Raw genomic sequence first — 19,463 nt, forward strand, 5'->3', positions numbered from 1 at the left:
CTCTCCTGTACCCTGGCTGCCCCACCTTTTCCAGTGCTCAGACTCCACGGTTTCTGGCCCAGAGCTGAGCTTCTGGGTCCCATGGGGCCTTGTTACAACATCGATTCCGGCTCAGTGCACCCAGGTGGGGCTGAGAGGCTGTACTGTTAATGAGTTCCTGGGGGTGCCAAGGCTGCTGGTAGCAAGGCCTGGAGGGGGGCTGGCCTGCACAGCCCGCTAGAATGCAGAAGCTACTACATGTGCTCAGGATAACCCCTCCACTATGTAACCAGCCTCCAGAGACCCCGCAGTGCGGCTCAGCCTGGGCCCTTCTGTGGCCTGTTCCTCCAGTGGGCCACGCCCCCGCATGTCCTCTGGGCCTTTGCACATTCTGTTCCTGCAGCCTGGGGTTTCCCGCTTGGCTGGCTCCTGTCTTTGGGGACATGGTCCCTGGCCTCCCAGGCTGGGACCGGAACCTTCCTCTGGCCTCCTGGCCTCAGATGGCACCACTGCACGCTTACTCAGGTGCAGGGTCCCGTTTGGCCTTGTATCCACCTGTGTCTGGTCTCCCACGACCAGATGCCAGGATGGGAAATGTGTAAGAAGTATATTGAGGAAAGTAGGGGAGGGGGCTGGGAGGCCTGGGCCCAAGGAATGAGGGAGGAGGAGACAGGAGGATGGGTGCGGGGTGCCCATGGACAGTTGGCCAAGCCAGAGTCAGCCTGACTGTCAGGGTGCCTATCTCAGATCCCAGCCCTCCATCCAGGCTTGCACCGCAAGGGTGGCAGAGACCTTTGGGGCGCTGCCCATGGCCACCCCCCGGCCCCTGGTGTCTCCCTGCGAGTGCAGGAGTCCCCATCCTCAGCCTCTCAGAGCCCCGAGCACCCACCCTGTAGAGCTTCACAGACCCCTGTAGGGGGGCCCTCGCGGGGGTCAGGGCAGTCCTGGGTTGGAACCCCAACTCCACTCCTAGTAAGCTGTGTGGCCTCAGGTAGCCACCACCACCTCTCTGAGCCTTGATTTTTCTCATCCATAAAGTGGGGACAGTGATAGCACCTCCTAGGGTTGTAACAGAGTCAAATGTCAGGAGACCGTGAGCCGCTGCCCGTTTCTTCAGCAGCTCTTCAGAACTTGCAGGGAGATGGTGGGGGATTTTAACCCCCATGGACTGGGGACTGGGCTCCTTTCAGCCGTTAGGACGCGAAAGAATTTGCATTTTAGGAGAGGAGGCCTCGTTTGAACAGAAGGCACACCACACCCATCACGGGGCTCAGGGCCACCCTGCGGCCCCACCTGGGGCCCTCTCATCCCCAAAACAGCCACACGGTGGCCCCTCAAAGGCAGGGCAGGTGGTGCGTGTTCCGCCCCATCACCCAGGCCAGACCTCTCTTGCACCTTCACCAGCTCAGTCGCCGCACTGGGCCTCTCTCCAGCATGTTCACCTTTGAGATGCCTGAAAGTTTTTTCCACCAGCAGACAGCAAATTCAGCCCAGATGTAGCCAGCAGGCGCCGTGACCTCGGCCGCGGTTTCTCTCCACCACTGCTTCCTGTTGTGCACCCATCAGGCCGGGTGGGGGCCTGGCCACGCGTGGCCGATACAAACAAGCCTCTCCTCTCTCCCCAGGCTGCAGAGGTGCCGACATGGGGCTGAAGCTGACCTGCCTGAAAGGTAAGCGGGCGGCTGTCTCCTTCCAGCTCTTAAGGGGGGTGCCCGGGGGGAGGTGGAGTGAGCCCTGAGACAGGGCAGACCCTGAGACCCCAGCGGTGCTGCCCTGGACTGGGAGGGGGGCACCTCCGGTAAAGGCAGCACCGGTACACAGCAGGCGCCGTGTAAGTGTGTGCTCTGACTCTGAGTGCTCCTCCAGGCATTCCTTTCCCTGGAGCTGAGTGATGGGGGGACGTAGTGCCCCCCACGCCTCGGTTGCCCCCCTCAGAGGGATGCACTCCAGGCTGTGCAGGGTCAGGGGCCCTGCAGGACGGTGCCGGGCATGCACGGGGCGGGGTGGCGGGGGGGCTTTGCTCTCCACCCTGAGGGCCTGTTACCACGACACGGGTGGTGAGCTAGGTGGTCCCACCTGCTAGGGGCTGGGCAGGGAGGGCTAGGAGAGGGCCAGGGCCAGCAGGGGGAAAGTTCCAGGATGCAGAATCATCGAGGGGCATTGTACATGTTGGTCGAGGCAGCCCAGACCTCTTTCTTCTGCTCTGGACCTTTCGGTTCAGCGTCCAGACGACCAACGGGGCCCATAGGAAGCTCATTATTGGGGGACAAATGCTCCTCCCATCATCTCCCCAGCCTAATATCTGGGAGTCACCCTGACGGCTTCTTGCCCATGTACACATGCCCACCAGCCCTGACTCCCCTCCTGCCAGCTCCCACTCCATCCCTCTGTGACAGGAAGCCCTCGGGAGGTCAGGCTTCAGGCCCTAGGCTGGGATGTGGCACTCAGTGAGGGCAGGGTACGTCCATCTTGATGAACAGCTCTTCCAAGACCGCGGGCCAGTGGGGAGCAGCAGTCCCCACGGAGGAGTCAGGGGAGGTGCTTGCTGAGTGGGCGTCCAGGAGAGTTGGGTCCAGAGACGGAAGCCTCGGGGCTCAAGAACACTCTTCCCTTAGACCGTGCTGGGCACAGAACAGGCGTTCGAGACAAGCTGTCTTTTCTGGTTGTTAGTTGTGGTAAAATAGACATAACATAAAGTTTCCCCTGTTAACCATTTCTAAGTGTACAACCCAGGGGCATTAAGTGCATTCATGTTGCTGTACAAGCGTCAGCGCCGTCACCTCCAGGGCTCCTCCTTTTCCAGCTGAAACTCTGTCCACATTAAACACAAACCCTCCCTTCCTCTCTCCAGAGCCCTGACCCCCACCACCTACTTTCTGTCTCTCTGAAAGCACCCACGGGGGTGCCTCCCGGAAGCGGAATTGTATGGCCTCTGCCGTTTTGTGTCTGGCTTCCTTCAGTCTCAGCGTGATGGTGAAGCTTCGTCCGTGTTGTGGCAGGTGTGTCGGGACCTCCTTCCTTTTCGAGGCCGAATACTGTTCCGTGGTGTGTGGGCCACGTCTGGTTTGTTCCCCTCCGATGGACGCTGGGCTGCCTGCAGGGTTGGCTGTTGCGCCGTCTTTGACAAACCAAGATGCTGGAGGGGCCTCTGGGAACCAGCTGCCTCCCTGCCCGAGGCTGGGGGTCGGCCAGGGCAGGAGGTCCAGCAGCCTCAGGTCTGAGAAGCCCTGGGAGGCGCCCCCCACCCCACCCCCACCAGCAGGACTGAAGCCTGGGCGGCAGCCTGAGTGCTCCTGGGCCGGGAGCTTTTAGAAGGGCGCCAGAGGAGCTAAGTGCTGGCAGGAGTGTGGGAGCGAGGGGTGCTCATGCATTTTTCATTGCTGGCTCTCCGGGGCCCACCCATCACCCTCTCCCACCCCCAGCCGCATCTGGCCTTGGTCTCTGAAGATGACGAGGCCCACACAGGCTTGGGTGTGACTGAGGACATGGGATGGGGGTTGGGCAGGGCATAGAAGCCCTCTCCCTGGGCTTAATGAAGACCACCCAGGTCCTCCACCAGTCCAGGGGCCTGGACCCTCCCCCTGTCGGAGCCTCATTCTTACAGCAGACTGCCAAGGGCTGGGTCCCGCACCCCTGACATCCACACGTGGTCGTCCATGTGCGTCCTTTGCTGCCCACAGGTGCGGGTCCAGCTGGTTGTTGGTACTGGGATATGTAGCCTGGGCACCGTCTTGTGTTTCAGTTCAGTTCAGTCCAGTCGCTCAGTCATGTCTGACTGTTTGGGACCCCAGGGACTGCAGCACGCCAGGCCTCCCTGTCCATTACCAACTCCCGGAGCTTACTCAAACTCGTGTCCATTGAGTCGGTGATGCCATTCAACCATCTCATCCTCTGTCGTCCCCTTCTCCTCCCGCCTTCAATCCTTCCCAGCATCTCGTGTTTATTTTTTATTCCACATCAAGTGTGAGGGCTGTGTTTCTCCAGGCCATGTCACTTTCACAGTGCTTGAATGCCTCTGTCCAGTTCTGCCGAGAATGGCTCTTTGGGTCGTTTCCGGCGTGTGGCTTTTTGGATAATGTCATTTTGAACATCTCTGCCCTAAGTACTAAGAGTCGGACACGACTGAAGCGACTTAGCAGCAGCAGCAGCCCTAAGTACTGGTTTATTTGGCTACCCCGGGTCTTTGCTGTGGCATGTGTGATCTTTCAGCTGCGGTTTGCACGATGTAGTTCCCTGACCAGGATTTGAACGCAGGCCCCCTACAGTAGGAGTGCAGACCCAGTAGGAGTGCAGACCACCAGGGAAATTCCCGCTTTGTGAATTTTTTTTTAAATTATAATTTCTTTGGGATAAATTCCAGAAATCAAGATGATCTAGTCAAATAATAAGGGTAAATGGTGGCATCTTCCTGGGGGTTTGGCCCTGGACAAGGCCCTGGTCTGTGCACTCTGAGTGGAACCGTAGCTCATCCATCCCTCCTCCCACTGTGAAGTGGGCACTTCTGGGATCCCCAGTTTCCAGATGAGAAAGCTGAGAAGCATGGAAGTCATGTACTTAGCTGGGGCCACACAGCGTGGATCCAGGTGGGATTTGAACCCAGGCGGGCTGTCCCAGAGGCCTAGCTTTAGCCACCACTGGCATGGCCTCTTCAGAGGAAAACCTTTTAATTCAACACTTAAAGTGACCGTGGTCTCTTACATCTTCACATGAATCCTAAACTTAGTTCATCTTAACATTAACTCAGGTGGTGTCTTAAGTTTCCACTGTAACAGATTATCACAGATGTGCGGCGGGGGCTGGTGGGGGGCGGGTGGCGGTGGTTCAAACCACAGAAGTCTCTTCATGTTTTCTCCCAGTTCTGGAGGCCTGAAGTCTGAAACCAGAGTGGGCCATGTTCCCTCTGGGGGCTCCAGAGGTGGAGTCTTTCCTGTGTCTTCCAGCTCCTGGGGGCTCCAGGCGTCCTTGGCTTGTGGCCACCTCCCTCCAGCCTCCTCCCCTGTGTGTCCCTGGGCCCTTTCTCTTAGAAAGACATCCCTCTGCCTTTGTCTTATGAAAACACCAGTCTTTGGACTTAAAGTGAAAAGTGAAAGTGAAGTCGCTCAGTCATGTTCAACTCTTTGCAACCCTATGGACTATAGCCCACGGAATTTTCCAGGCAAGAGTACTGGAGTGGGTTGCCATTTCCTTCTCCAGGGGATCTTCCTGACCCAGGGATCAAACCCAGGTCTCCTGCATTGCAGGCAGAGGCTTTACCTCTGAGCCACCAGGGAAGCCAAGTCTTAAATACAGGATGATTGCATCACAAGGTCCTTCACTAATTATGTCTGCAAAGAACTTATTTCCAAATAAGGTCAGAGTTTGCAGTTCTGGGTGGGCGTGGATTGGGGGGGACTCTCCTCAAACCCACCACATGTCACTTCACCTCTGAACCTCCCACGTGGGGTACAAGAAGGCAGTTCTGTTTTAGTTTTAGAACGTGCTCATTGCCTGTCTTTGTCATTGCGATAAAGACGCAGCTCAAGGTGGGCGATCACAAGAGTGTGACGTCTGAGGGCTGTGCCAGAGTCCTTATGTTTCTGGTTCCAAAGGAGCAGGGGGACACTTTGAACAGGCTCCGTGTGCTCAAGGCCCAGCTGTAGCAGCCGTGACCTGTGGGAATGGTCCACTGTCCCGAGAGCACGTCCCTCGCTCCTTCTCATGTAAAGGCTGGTGTGCCCTGGGCATCCCCCAGTCACTCACCTTGTCCTCACTATATCTGGACAGCATAGCTAACTTTACAAATGGGAAGACTGTGGCACAGGGACCAGGGCTCAAGGCCCAGGGCAGGTCGTCGGGGCTTGGCCTGGCAGACGGCACATGAGGGTGGTGAGGGGTTTCCCTGATTCGTGAGCAGTTCTGTCCTGGTCAGCCTTGAGGGTGGGGCACCACCAGGAATCAGCATGGTGGGGCCCTATGGTTTTCAGCAGGGATCCCTGACCTGCAGTCTCAGCATCACCTGGGAAGCAGACAGAGGTGAGAATTCTCAGACCCACTTGCACCTGCTGCGTCAGGAGCTCTGGCGTTTCTTGCACTCTCTCTGAGGGATGCCAGGACATGCTCAAGGTGGAGAACCACTGGCAAGGTGACTCTGGAGTCAGAGAGATTAGGTTCAAATCCCAGTCCTGCCCCCAACCACTTCACGTGCCCAAGCCTCAGTTTCCCCATCTGTGAAATGGAGTGATGAGTGGCAGCATCTCCTGGGCCAGGTGTCAAGAATGATCTGAGATGAGCGCTAGAGATGGTGCCCCCGGGGTTCCTGGCCCTTCACGCCTTCCCACTCTGGAGGAGCTCCAGCTCCAGCTGTGTGGGGACCTTGCTGGGGAGGGGGGTGGGGGGTGGGTAGGGTCGGGGGAGTTAACCTGCAGGTGTGGCCTTTCCCACTGGGGTCTCCTCGGGGGCCTGGTGTGGTCTCTGGGACTCCCCAGAGTTTGCTGGCTTCAGCCCCAGCCAACTCCATCATCACCATGGAGACGGGATCCGAAAGATGGGGCTGGTCCCAGGGGACTGTCCTTCTGGAGCAAAAGGGCCAGGAGATGGAGACTTTGTCCAGGCTTGTTGTTTGGTTCGTTTGTTATAATAGGCTTTCTTTTTTAGAACAGTTTTAGATTTATATTAACAGAAAAATTGTGAAGAGAGTACATGGTTGTGTACACTCCATGACCAGTTTTATGTGTAGTCAGCATCTTACATGAGTGTGGTATGTTCTTTATGGCCAGTGAACTGATACCGACCCATTATTTTAACTAATACTTTATTCTGAGTTCCCAGTTTCTACCTGGGTCTGTCCGTGGATCTGATCCGGGACCCTCCTTACATTTAGTCATTGTGTGTCCTTAGGCCCCTCTGGGCTGAGCCAGTTTCTCAGAAGTTCCTTCTGTTTGTGACCTTGACCATCCTGAGGAGTATGGTCAGGTGCTGTGTAGGTTGGGTTTGGCAGTCTCTTTTGTGGAGTATGTGGTGATGGTGAGGGTGGAGATGAGACACAGCTGCAGCCCCCAGGCCACTGGGACCCCTGACTGCCCAGGCGTCCTTCCTGGTTCCCTGTGGTGGCTCAGAACCTCTGCTCCCAGTAACCCAGGTTTGGGTGGCTGGGAGCTGGCAGTTACAATAATGTCCATTTTTCTGATTGGCGTTTAGAGGCCCAAGACTAGCCTCAGGTCACAGCAGAGAGTCACCCTACAGAGCCCCCTTCCAGTGTGAACATGTGGTTCCAGCTGTCCTGCAGTGGGGTCCAGAGTTGGTGGAGAGAGTGTTCACCTCACAGTGCAGGGAACAGCATTCTGGTCAGAGGGAACAGCAGATGCAAAGCCCCAGAGACAGGAAGAGACTTGGTGAGCTGTCAAGTATGGTTGGAACTGGAGGTAGGGGCAGGGGCCAGGCGGAGAAGCTGAGGCCCTGGAGCAGGCAGGGCTGTGAGAGCAAAGGTGTTCATCGAGAATTTCTCTTCAGAGTCATGGGAGGCACTGGGATCACTCGAGAGTGGGTCCTCATCCTCTGTGTAACATCAGACTCACTCGAGAGGCTCACGGGAGGGGGTGGCCCTGGCCTGCTGATCAGGGCAGGGATTCTTTTTTTCTTTTTCCTTTAATAATTTTGTTTGTTTATTTTTGGCTGTGCTGGGTCTTGATTGCTGCAAGAGCTTTTTTCTAGTTGTGGAGAGTTGCGATGCACGGGCTTCTCATTGCAGTGGCTTCTCTGGCTGCGGAGCATGGGGCACACGGGTTCAGTAGTTACAGCACATGGCTCACAGCTGTGGTCCCCGGGCTCCAGAGCACAGGCTCAGTGGTTGTGGCACACAGGCCTAGTGGCCCCAGGGCATGTGGGATCTTCCCGGACCAGGGATTGAACCTGTGTCCCCTGCATTGGCAGGTGGATTCTTTACCACTGAGCTACCAGGGAAGCCCAGGGATTCAGTTTGGATGAAGCTGTGCAGCCTGGGGTGAGAACCACTGTCCGAGGCCCATGCCCTTGCTATTCAGGGGGCCCTGTGGTGTAGACTGACTACCCAGAGGTGACAAGGACCAAGTGAACTTGGCTGGGGTTCAGGGAGGCAGGCTTCAACCCAGAGCTCCTCCTGGAACCTCCTGTACAGATCTCTGCCCAGGAGACAGGGGCTTGGGGGGCTTGAAGCCCACCCCCCCGGCCTGCTCAGAGTAGGGGTGGGCAGTCGCAGCCGGTCGTGAACGCCGAGGCAGATGGAGCTTAGTCCGGCTCGGCCTTGTCCCAGGGGCGAGCTGGCAGCCCTCTTGGCTCAGAGCAGGGATTTACCCCTGGTCAGGCTTAAGCTAAACCCAGCACCTGCTGTCCTCCCGAAGGAGGGGGCAGAACCCAAGACTCACGGCAGGTGGGAGAGGAGAGTCGCTGTCTCTAACTGGGGCCCACACAGGATTAATCTGCATCTCCTCCTTGCTCCCGGGGCTCCACAGGGGCAGAAATCATGCTGCCTTCTTCATCCCTGGAGCCCTGTTCCCGGCTGTGGGTCAGCACACAGTAGGGACACAATCGACGCTGGTAGAAAGAGCACTCCTTTGAATTTAATTCAGATGCAGAGACCCTCCCAGGACCAGCCCTGACTGGCCAGGGCAGCTGTGCCATCTCATTCCCTCGCCCAGGTCAGCGGTCCACTCCTGTCCCCCACTACCCCACCTCTCCTGTCATCCACTCAGCGAGGCTTTGAGGAGACTCACTCATGATGCCCTGGTTACAGGTGGGGCTCCTGAGGCCTCGGGTGGGAAAGCCCCCTGGCTCGGGTCACACAGCAGCCGCGCGGGGGCCCCAAGGGCCTCGGGATCCTGACCAGGCACCTGGACATGAGGCCCCCTACCCCACCTCTGTGCCCGCAGTTCCCTCTGGGCCGGGCCTGGGCGAGGTGCTCCAGAAGTGCTTTTGGGCTGAAGGAGGTGGGAGGGGGCTGGACTTGCTGCCTGGTGCCGGCGGCTCTTGGGGGCTAGGGGCCTCATGCTGCCCCCAGGGAAGGGAGTGCTCACCAGCTGTCGGCTGCCAGCACGTGCCTGGCCTGGGAGGCTGACCTCTCTCCATCCTGGGCTGTGGTTCCCAAGCCTCCCAGAGGGCATGGACGTGATCCTGGGCCACGTCCACCTCTAACCCATCCTTCCCCACCTCCCCCCATCCTTCTGCTTCTGCCTCACAGACTTCACGGTGCCCAAGGCAGGTGAGCGTGAAGCTCAGAGACGGGTCACTGGGTCTGAGTCTCACGTGACCTGGCTGAGGGTCTTCAATCCCCTGAATCAGTGCTTTTTGTTCTTAACTACAAAGCAGGACAGGGTCTGCAGGTGGCGCTGGCCAGTGCAGGAGACATAAGGGATGCGGGTTCCATCCCTGGGTCGGGAAGGTACCCTGGAGGAGGGCATGGCAGCCCACTCCAGTATTCTTGCCTGGAGAATCCCCATGGACAGAGGAGCCTGGCGGGCTACCGTCCATGGGGTTGCAAACAGTCAGACGTGACTGAAGCGACTTAGCACACACACATGTGACAGGTGCAGTTAGACCCTGGCCGGGCGGGCTGTGGCTGGGATGGAAGGAGGCTTGTGGGGGTGCCATGCGTGTGCGTAAGTGGCCACTGGGGGCTGTTGTTATTACTGAGATGATCCCATGTGCTTTCTTCCCTTTCGAATGTCTTTGGAGTCTTCTCTATGACCGTGGGCCAGGCCCCCCATGGCCAGAGCAACAGTGAGTGGTCCTGGTGTCCGGAGCAGTCACTGACTTGCCCAGGAGTCCAGCACACAAAAGGACAGCTGTGTTCTGTCTCTCCCAGGGGCCGGACAGACCTGTGCCCTAGGGAGTGCTTGTGGTGTCAGCGCGCACCGTGGGCAGCAGGCGGCCGGGCCGGCCAAGGGCAGGTTGTGCTTTCCTGCATCCGTAGCGGAACCTCTGCCAGTTCCGTGGGAGGTCAGGAGCTGAGATGACCATGCGGAGTTGTCCTGGATGGAGGGGGGGCAGGCCTTTTATATGGCCATCTACTGGGGGAGCTGGCTTAAGAGCAGGTGCCTCCCTTGCTTGCCTCCCCTCCAAATCCCACCCGACAGTTTTCTTAGGCTGTGGGTAGGTGCTGTATGGGGCTGGGCTGTGAGCCCTCAGTGGGCAGCGCTCTGGGCCACTGGGAACCAGCCTGGCCAGCAGGGTGGATCAGGGCTGCACAGCCCAGCATGTGTACTCAGGCTGAAGGCTCAGACCCGGTGCTGTGGGACAGGCGCTGACACCTGTCACAGCCCCTGGCCACCACCAGCCTCTGCTCCTCTAGACATGCCCTGATGGCCCAGCCAAGGGCCACCCCCAGTGGGTCAGAAGGTGAGCCGTGAGGAGAGCACTCTGCAGCTGGAAAGAAGGGGCTGCAGCTCTGTCTGAGTGGAGAGGGAGCCACGCCCAACATGAGCCTGAAGTGAAAAGAACGGGCTGTGAAACGGCGGGTCCCGTGCCACCGCCTGTGCTGTGTGCTGAGTCACCCAGTCGTGTCCGACTCTTGCGACCCCATAGACCGTCGCCGCCAGGCTCCTCTGTCCATGGAGTTCTCCAGGCAAGAATGCTGGAGTGGGTTGCCGTGAGGGAATATGCCTGTGAGCATATGATCTACAGATACATAGACTGTTCTGGAAGAAGACAGTAGTCATGGTTGTCCCCAGGTGAAGAGGTGACAGGGAGCTGGGTGGCGGGAGAGTGAGATGGCAGCAGGACTCGGACAGACCTGAGTCCTCCCCAGGAGCCCGGGTCCCTGACCCAGGGACGCCAGCTTGACCCCATCCCCTGGACGCTGTGCGGTTGACTCCTGGCCCCTGCGACCACACGCTGGGCCGTGCTCCTGAGTGGCTCGAGGAAAAAGGAGTGTTCCTCTTGGCGGTCCCATCCCCTTCTTACCTCTCCAGGCCTATACTCCTAATCCTCCCCCAGCTCCCTCACTGTCTTTTTACTGTCTTACCACGTCACCTTGATCAGACCTCTCCTGTAGCAGGAATGTCCCCCCACCTTCTCCCATTCCACCCCCTAAATCTGTATCAATCCCTCCTCAGAAATTGTTTTATTTCTCTTTTAATTATTTTATTTTTTGGATATGTGAAACACCTGCATGGTACAGAATATAAAATGTGCAAAGGGATTAATGCAGTAAAAGCCAGCCTGCTCTCAGTGCTCTCCCAGCCACCCGCTGGAGGCAGCCTCCCAGTCTTCTGTGGGCTCTGCTGTCTGGCTGCCCGTCTGCACCCATCTCAGGCCTCAGCTGCCCACAGCTGGGGGACACCTCCTTGGCCTCAGGACCCAGGCTCCCCCAGGGGCTCCTCAGTTTTCCCAGAGTAACACTAGTCACCTCCTTCCTCTGAGACTAACTGGGATTTTCTTGCCTAATTGCACAGTAATAACCGCAATATTCTATTAATAGCAGTGATGACTATTCATAGCAGCAGTAACAGTATGGCCCCGCTAAGCACTGCTGTTGGCCAGGCTGCCCCAGACAACTTCCGCCTAACCTCATGTGTCCTTACGAGCGTCCTGCAGGTTACAGGCTGGCATCTAGAGCACAAGTTCGAATCTTTATTCCGGCAAGGGGCCGACCACATATGTAGTATCTTTGCAGCTAAGGAAGCACAGGCTCAGAGAGGTTAAGAAGCCTTGCTCAGCCCACACATCTGGCCAAGGGCGACTGGGGAGGCCAGTCCCTCTGGCTCAGGACATCCTTAAGCCGCTTCCCGTGGCTCCGGCCACACAGATGTGCAGCAGGGCTACTCAAGACAAAGGAAACCAGTCACCCTCGGGTGCCTACTCTGTCTGAAATGCCCAGATATTGTCTCAGTCAGTAGTGGTGCTGACCGTGGTTCTCAGCTCTTGGGTAGAGCTGCCAGATTTAGGAAGGAAAAAACAAAAAAAGTGGGATGAATTTCAAATAAGGACTAGTTGTCTAGGATAAGTATATCCCTCATGTAGCATGGGCCGTAACTCTGAAAAACTGTTTTGCCCTGAGTCTTATCTGGCAACCCTATCCCCGGGGGACACTTGGCAGTGTCTGGAGACACCCTTTGTTGTTGCAATTCGGGAGCTACAGCATCTAGGGATCAGGTGCTGCTCCACCCTGGCCAGTGCTCAGGTGGCCCCACCGCAGGGTGACCCGGCCCCAGGCGCCAGCAGCGCTGAGGCTGGGGAGCCCGAGCCGCGCTCACCACACACCACCCACGGCCCGGCAGGGATCGAGGGCTTTGCAGATTTTCTTTGACCTTAAGTCTCCGTCATGCTCTGAGGGCAGGCCTACTCTTGAGTCCATCTTAGAGGCCAGTAGACCAAGGGCCAGGCTTCCCTGGTGGCCCAGCGGTAAAGAATCTGCCTGCAATGCAGGAGACGCAGATTCGATCCCTGGGTTGGAAAGATCTCCTGGAGAAGGAAATGGCAACTCACTCCAGTATTCTTGCCTGGAGAATCCCCATGGACAGAGGAGCCTGGCGGGCTACAGTCCATGGGGTTGCAAAGAGACACAACCGAGCGGCTAAGCACAGCACAGGGAAGCAAACACTCCCCACTTTGCGGCGCCTTTCTCTCTGGCTCCTCCTCCCGAGTTCTCTCTCCAGCAGCTCATCCCTGACGCAAGCTGGGGCTTTTTCCTTAATTAAAAAGAGATTTAAAGCATCCACTGCCGTCTCCACTGGGCCTGAGCTGCCGAGAAAAGGTAAAACCCCGCCCGCCTGCCCTGGCCTCATTTGTAATAATGCAAGGCTTTCCCCTTAATTGGAATTAAAAAAAAAAAAAAAAAAGATTAAGTGCATCTGGAACCCTCAGAAGCATTTGTCCATTTGTTTTTTGAAAGATCGGCACTAAATCCAGACGCTGGTCATGTCTGAGGAATTAGTGCCAGCCCCAGCCTCTGCCTGGCCCCAGGGCCTTTGTGCATGCTGCCGCTGACCCACGAGCCCTCCCCACCATCTCTGTGGCCACCTTGGGGAAGCCTCTTCCGATTCCCACCGTCTCTTCCAATTCTGCTGCCCCCTCCGCCCTGTTATCTGTTCTTTCCTCCTCCCATCACTGACCCAGACTCTGCCAAGGTGGACTCTGCTTCCCAGCCTCCAGGAGGACAGGCTCTGCATCAAGTCTCCTATGACTTCTCTATGCCTCTGTGTGTCCATCTGGAAGGTGGACTTCGTCAGGAGGACCGAATCATGAATCCCTGCAAAGTGCTCACACAGCCCCCAGCCTCCTGTGAGCACCGTCATCACAGCCCAGCCACCTGGGCCCTCCCGACAATGGCCTGGATCAGAGGGCCCTCCCTGTTATTTTCTCCAGCCTCCTATGAAATCTTTGGGGGTCCCAGTTTGCTGCCAGGGACTGGAGCAAGAGGTGGAGGAAGGCAGTGGGGCAGGGGACAGGAGCAGAGAAACATCTGTTGAGACTCTCTTGTTCTCTGCCACGTCCCCAGTGCCTGGAATGATGCCCAGCACACAGTAGGTGCACAGGAGCTCTGTGGACCGAGCTGGGGGGTTTATTCCTGAGCTGTGGGGGAGGAACATATCCCCTCCCTCTGCAGGTGAGCAGGTCAAACTTGGGGAGTCACAGTGGGAACTAGAGTCAGACTAGAGTCAAACTATAGAGTCAGGACCTAGAGTCAGACTGGGTTTCTCCTCCTTCCCCAGCCTGGGGCCCTGCCAGCCCAATAGGAAAAGGGGTCTTGTTTGAGTGTTCAGCTAGAACCAGGAACATCTTGTCAGAGTCACTCCAAACAGCTGTGTGACTGCAGAGACGAGACCAGGGCCTTGGCCTGCACTCAGGGGGCGAGGGGTGCTCAGCATTGGCTGAATCAGTGAATAAGTGCAAAGATTAGAATCTCATGCTGTTAATAACTGCTTGTGCTTATTGAGTGTGCACTGCAAAGCTGGCTTTGTGGTTTCCTCACCTGCCACATGTACCTTACCGACAGACCGCTTGGCTAGAGGGCGGGGCTTCCGTGTGGCTCGTCATCCTCTCAGCGCCCCCTGGAGGTGGGGACTGTGAAGTACCCCCATTTCTGCAGGTGGAGCTACTGCCAGGTGGGTTGAAGCCCAGCTGTACGTTCTGGCTTCCAACTGCACTGTGCGTCCAGCAGGGCCACTGTGTGAGACAGTGCCCTGGGGAACCGTGGGTGCGGTCCCAGGGATGTGGTCCCAGGCAGGGTCTGGGAGCTTTCTTTTAGGGTGCTGATCAAGCGCCATTTAAAAAAAGAACCAGCAGAGGGCGCCCTTAAGCCACGATCCCTGCGTTGGGGCCGCACCTGCTCTTGGATCCTGCCCGGTCATTTTGTGGCCTCTGGGTGGCCTGGGGACCAGGAACAGTGGTGTGTCCCCCGTGCCTGGGGTATCCTGAACAGAGAATAGGCCTGGCTTAGGGCGTCTGAAGGATGAGAAGTGGCTGATGACAGAGTGAGTTGGGTCCTCAGGTTTGCATGCCCTCAGACATGCTGCCTGCCTTCTCCGAGCCTTGGTTTTCTCGCTGGAGAATGGCCATGGCCCTGGCATCCACGAGGGATTGTGTGAGGGTTAATGTGGACTCGGCCCAGAGCCTAACCTGGGGGACGCTCAACGAGGGTTTCGGGGGAGGCGGCAGCCGTGTGCCCCTCCCTCAGTGCTTGTCCCAAGCCACTGCTCCCGTGCTGGGCAGCCAAATGCCCCACACTCAGCCTTCTGTACCTACAAGATGGGTAGCATAGTTCCATTTTCCAGCCCTGGATTCTAGACTTGGAGAGAAAAACCACGTGTTCCCAGGCACCCTGGCTCAGGGGGGCCCTGCCCAGCTCTCAGACTCACACAGGAGCTTTGGAAAGTTCTGGTGGTCCCCCTGCCTTGGGTTATTTTTTAAACTTCCCAGGTGGCTTAGGAAGCCAAGATGGAAAACCACTGCCTAGGAGCGGGTCAGGGGCAAGGGCGGAACTGGTTTTCAGAGCTCACTCACAGAGCCCCAGCGTTTCCCCCGCGGGAGGCAGGCAGCTGCCACCAGGAGGCCAGGGAGGTCTGACCTGGCTTGCTCTGTGTCCAGCTTGACTCATGTCCTGGGAAAGCGTGTGCCTCAGAGCAGGGTTGGGTCAGGGTGGGTGACAGCCATCAGCCAGGAAGGCTTCCTGCGCATGCTCCCTGTCACACCCCCAAATCGAAATATCGGACAGCTCTGGGGCCCTGGGATTCCCTCTGCCTTTCCCTCCGGGGGCCTGGGCCCCTGGAATCCCAGCCAGGCCCTTCCCCTCAGGAAATGGGCTCTTAATGACCCGAGACGGGCACATAATTAACAAATAACCATTCTGGCTTTAGCACAAATGAGCTGCTTGTCTGGGGCAGGGTTGGCATTTGTGTTTAATCCCCAAAGTCGGCTTTATCTCCCCGGAGCTGCTCCCGAGAGCTCAGCCACTCCTGCTCTGGGCGGCCCAGAGGGCTGAAAGGGGCTGGAGTCCTGGCCCCCTCCCTCTTTGCCCTCCTCTCCCGCCTCCTCCTCCTCTCACTTTCCCCTCCCTCCTCCTCTCTCTCTCCTACCGCCCTCCCCCTCTCCTCCATCCTCTCCCCACTCTCATCCTCTTTGCCCTTCTTTCTTCTTTCTCCCCCTCTTCCTCCCCCTCCCTCCTCCCTTCCCTCCTCCTCCCCTCCCTCCTCCCTTCCCTCCTCCTCCCCCTCCCCTCCTCCCCTCCCTCCTCCTTCCCCTCCTCCCCTCCCTCTTCTCTGCCTCCAGCATCTCTCCAGGACCCACCAAGAGTGACCTGATGCTTCCTGATTAAGAATGTGGGCTTTGTCACTGTGCTCCCAGAACAGGTTAAATTGCAGGTGTGAGCCCTGGGAGAGTGTGGCTTTCCTCCATTAGCATTTTCTTTTAGAACTTTGGAATACTCACTGAAGAAGGGGCCTTGGAGGCTGATCAGGGAGGCTCCCTTCAGTTACAGACAACAGTAATCAGAGCTCGATTTTGTGGCCATGCTCCCTGAGACGCCCTTTGGGGATGATTCTGGAGGAAGCTAGCAGGGACCAGCACCCTCTTGGCCCCAGCTCACTGGGCAAGGGCTTCCGAGGAATTCATTCATTCCGTTCATTTCCTCACGCCCACCACCTGTCACTTCCCAGCAGTAGCCAGATTTGGGATTTGGGTTTGGGTTTTGGCATTAATGAGCCTCGGGCTTTTGAGTTTCTGTTGTTGCCTATTAGGACGTCAGGCATGTCCCTGATCCAAACTTCCCAACTCCTGGATATTACAGAGCTGACAGAGGCAAACCACAGCCCTTGGACCAAAGCTGACTGCCCCTCCTGTTTTTCTAAATAAGTGTCTTGGCACACAGCCCCACCCACCCATTTACATATTGTCTGAGGCTGCACTTGTGTTCAGTGGCAAACCTGAGATGTTGCAACAGAGACTTTGTCGCCCCCAAAGTAAAACATATTTACCGTCAGGTCCTTTTCAGATAGTTTTCCTGGCTCTGTTACAGGATCATGGTTACAAGGAGCAGCAGCTTTTGGAATCAGACTGACTCAGGTCTGGGTTCAGATCCTGCTCCCGCCACCCGCTAGCTGTTGATCACTGTGCAAGCTCCTACCGTTTCTGGTCCTCGGTCTCACATCCGAGCTCACCCCTCCCGGTGTGGCCTTGAAGACCGTAGGAGGAGGTGTCTGGCATGTGGCAGATGATCCCTAAATGCCAACTGCTGCAGTGATAACAGGAGGACTTCCTGCAAGTGGCTTCTTTGTATCTGTTTTACATTCTGGGCTTCTGCATAAGATGGCAGGAAGAAACAGCTCTAAGGTTTTAAAGAAAGTTGGCAGCGGCCTTGGTGGGTGCTCCTGAGGGGCTCGTCGTCTGATGGAGGGGACGTGGCCCCTTTCTACAAAACTAACCAGCCTGCCTGGTAGATTTAGCGGGGGGCCACAGGGACTCTCCAGGAAGGAAACAGGATTGGGATTTCAAGGACAGGCAAGCTGTGCTGACTACTGTATCAGTTATCTACTGCTGCATAAACAATGACCCCCTGAACCTAGTGGCTTAAGGATTTGTTATCTCACAGTTTCTGTTGGTCGGAGATTCGGGGACAGTTTAGCTGGGAGGTTGTGTCACAGAGGGTCTCAGAGGTTACGGTCAAGCTGTAGGTTGAGCCCTAGTCTCGTCTGAAGGCTTGCCTGGGCTGAAGGACCCACGCCCTAGGTGGCGTCCTCCTGTGCCATTGGCCCACCAGCTGGGCTCCCCCTCAGGCCTCTTGAGCATCCTCACACGTGGCAGCTGGCTCCCCGAGAGCAAGAGCAGTGTCCTGCATGACCTTGCCATGGAAATCACACGCCATCCCTTCTGTCTTTATCTCTGCATTGGAATCCACCCTAGCGTCCATCCCTCACTGGAGAGGAGGGGAATCAGACTCCACCCGTCAGGGACATCGTTGAGGACCACCACACTGACCCGGCAGGGGTGATTAAGGAGCACTGTCCCAGTGGGGGTCGGGGAAGCCCACCCCGCTGCTCGGCTCCTGCTGTTGGCTGGGGTCTCGGATACCTGAGCTAACGTGGTCCAGTCTGGGGCTGTTTGGGGAGTAAAAACAAAGAGGCAGGGCGTGGCGACAAAGATCTGAATACTGAGTTCAGCGGTGCCTGAAGTTGTTTTTGATTTGAAATTGAAAGCACCCCTGTGTGCTCTGTCCCAGGCAGGATGCCAGGTTCTAAGGACGCACGGGCCAGCAAGTAGGGGCTGTCCTTCACACGCTCACGGTAAAGGCAGACGGGACTGATCGTTTCGAGATTGGCACCGGAAGACTGAAGGAGCGGGGTCAGATACCTGGGGCAGCTCCCCCATAGGAGAGCCTGTTATGCTGGGGTTTGAAGGGTCAGGAGGAGCTCACCACTCTCCCAAAGCAACAGAGAGCACTCCAGGCAGGAGCAGCCCGTGTGACAGCACAAAGGGCTGGGGAGCCCAGGGTGTTTGGGGAACTGTGAGCAGTTCAAGGGGTGTGGGCAGGTGGCAGGGAAAGGGAAAGTCTCTCAGTCGTGTCCAGCTCCTTGTGACCCCATGGACTATACGGCTATGACCAACGTAGGAAGCATACTAAAAAACAGAGACATTATTTTACCAACAGCGGTCCATCTAGTCAAAGCTATGGTTTCTCCAGTAGTCATGTATGGATGTGAGAGTTGGACTACAAAGAAAGCTGAGCGCTGAAGAATTGATGCTTTTGAATTGTAGCTTTGGAGAAGACTCTTGGGAGTCCCTTGGACTTCAAGGAGATCCAACCAGTCTATCCTAAAGGAAATCAGTCCTGAATATTCATTGGAAGGACTGATGCTGAAGCTGAAACTCCAATACTTTGGCCACCTGATGCGAAGAACTGACTCATTGGAAAAGACCCTGATGCTGGAAAAGATTGAAGGTGGGAGAAGGGGATGACAGAGGATGAGATGGTTGGATGGCATCACCGACTCGATGGACATGAGTTTGAGTAAGCTCCGGGAGTTGGTGATGGACAGGGAAGCCTGGTGTGCTGCAGTCCATGGGGTCAGAAAGAATCGGACATGACTGAGCAACTGAAGTAAACTGGATTATACAGTCCATGGAATTCTCTAGGCCAGAATACTGGAGTGGGTAGCCATTCCCTTCTCCAGGGGATCTTCCCAACCCAGGGATCGAACCCAGGTCTCCCACATTGCAGGTGGAATCTTTATGAGTTCAGCTACCAGGGAAGTCCAGGTGGCAGGCTTCAAAACAAGCTTGGGGCAGACTGTGGAGGCTGACTTTAATTTACGATCAATCTTTCCCAGAAGGTATTTCATGACTCATGGTTTTGTGAGATGTTAACAGGTGTTCCTCCAAAAACAGAATCCAGGGTTATTTAAGTTCAGGAACCCCAGGATGAAGCACAATGACAGCAGCTTCCTCAGTGCAGGACTTCTCAGAGCCTTTAATGCTCCAACAGGCATGGGATCTCCACGAGAAGGATAGAGTAGATGGGATTCCCAGACTCACTGGATCGTGGACCCTCCCTCCTGAGGGAGTCTGTGGAGGCAGTGTTCCAGGGAACACTCTTTGGGAAATGCTGTTTGTAGCTAATTGCTGAGAGCTAGTGAGTGTTCGGGTATGATCAGGTTTGCAGTTTCTGGCTGCTGTTTGGAGGGTGGGCTGCTGTTTGGAGGGATCAGCCAGAAGGTGGAGAGGCTCGCTAGGAGCATGAGGAGGGGGAGGAAGACTGTCACAGATGTGAGGTAAGTGGATCTATGGACTCTTTCTGTTGTTCAGTCGCTCAGTCGTGTCCAACTCTTTGCAGCGCCATGGACTGCAGCACGCCAGGCTTCCCTGTCCTTCACTATCTCCCAGAGTTTGCTCAAACTCTTGTCTATTGAGTTGGTGATGCCATCCAACCATCTCATCCTCTGTCACCCTCTTATCCTTTGCCTTCAGTCTCTTCCAGCATCAGGGTCTTTTCCAATGAGTCAGCCCTATGCATCAGATGGCCAAAATATTGGAGCTTCAGCATC

At 56.6% G+C, this 19,463-nt stretch overlaps 1 protein-coding gene across 3 annotated transcripts in view; it reads left to right on the forward strand.

Moving 5' to 3' along the window:
* Positions 1–19,463, forward strand: part of C18H16orf74 (chromosome 18 C16orf74 homolog) — a 29,825-nt gene that overhangs the window by 6,463 nt on the left and 3,899 nt on the right. For 2 of the 3 annotated variants that reach the window (XM_027513878.1, XM_027513877.1), the window contains one exon: positions 1,605–1,649. In XM_027513878.1, coding sequence (XP_027369679.1) covers positions 1,622–1,649 — 28 coding nt within the window. In that variant the 5' untranslated portion in view covers positions 1,605–1,621. Of the gene's footprint in view, positions 1–1,604; positions 1,650–2,168; positions 2,979–19,463 lie in introns of those variants that run through there. The other variant, XM_027513879.1, reaches the window with a different exon arrangement.

The sequence above is a fragment of the Bos indicus x Bos taurus genome, chromosome 18 (assembly GCF_003369695.1).
Source record: "Bos indicus x Bos taurus breed Angus x Brahman F1 hybrid chromosome 18, Bos_hybrid_MaternalHap_v2.0, whole genome shotgun sequence".
In the NCBI taxonomy this organism is placed as follows: Eukaryota; Metazoa; Chordata; class Mammalia; order Artiodactyla; family Bovidae; genus Bos; species Bos indicus x Bos taurus.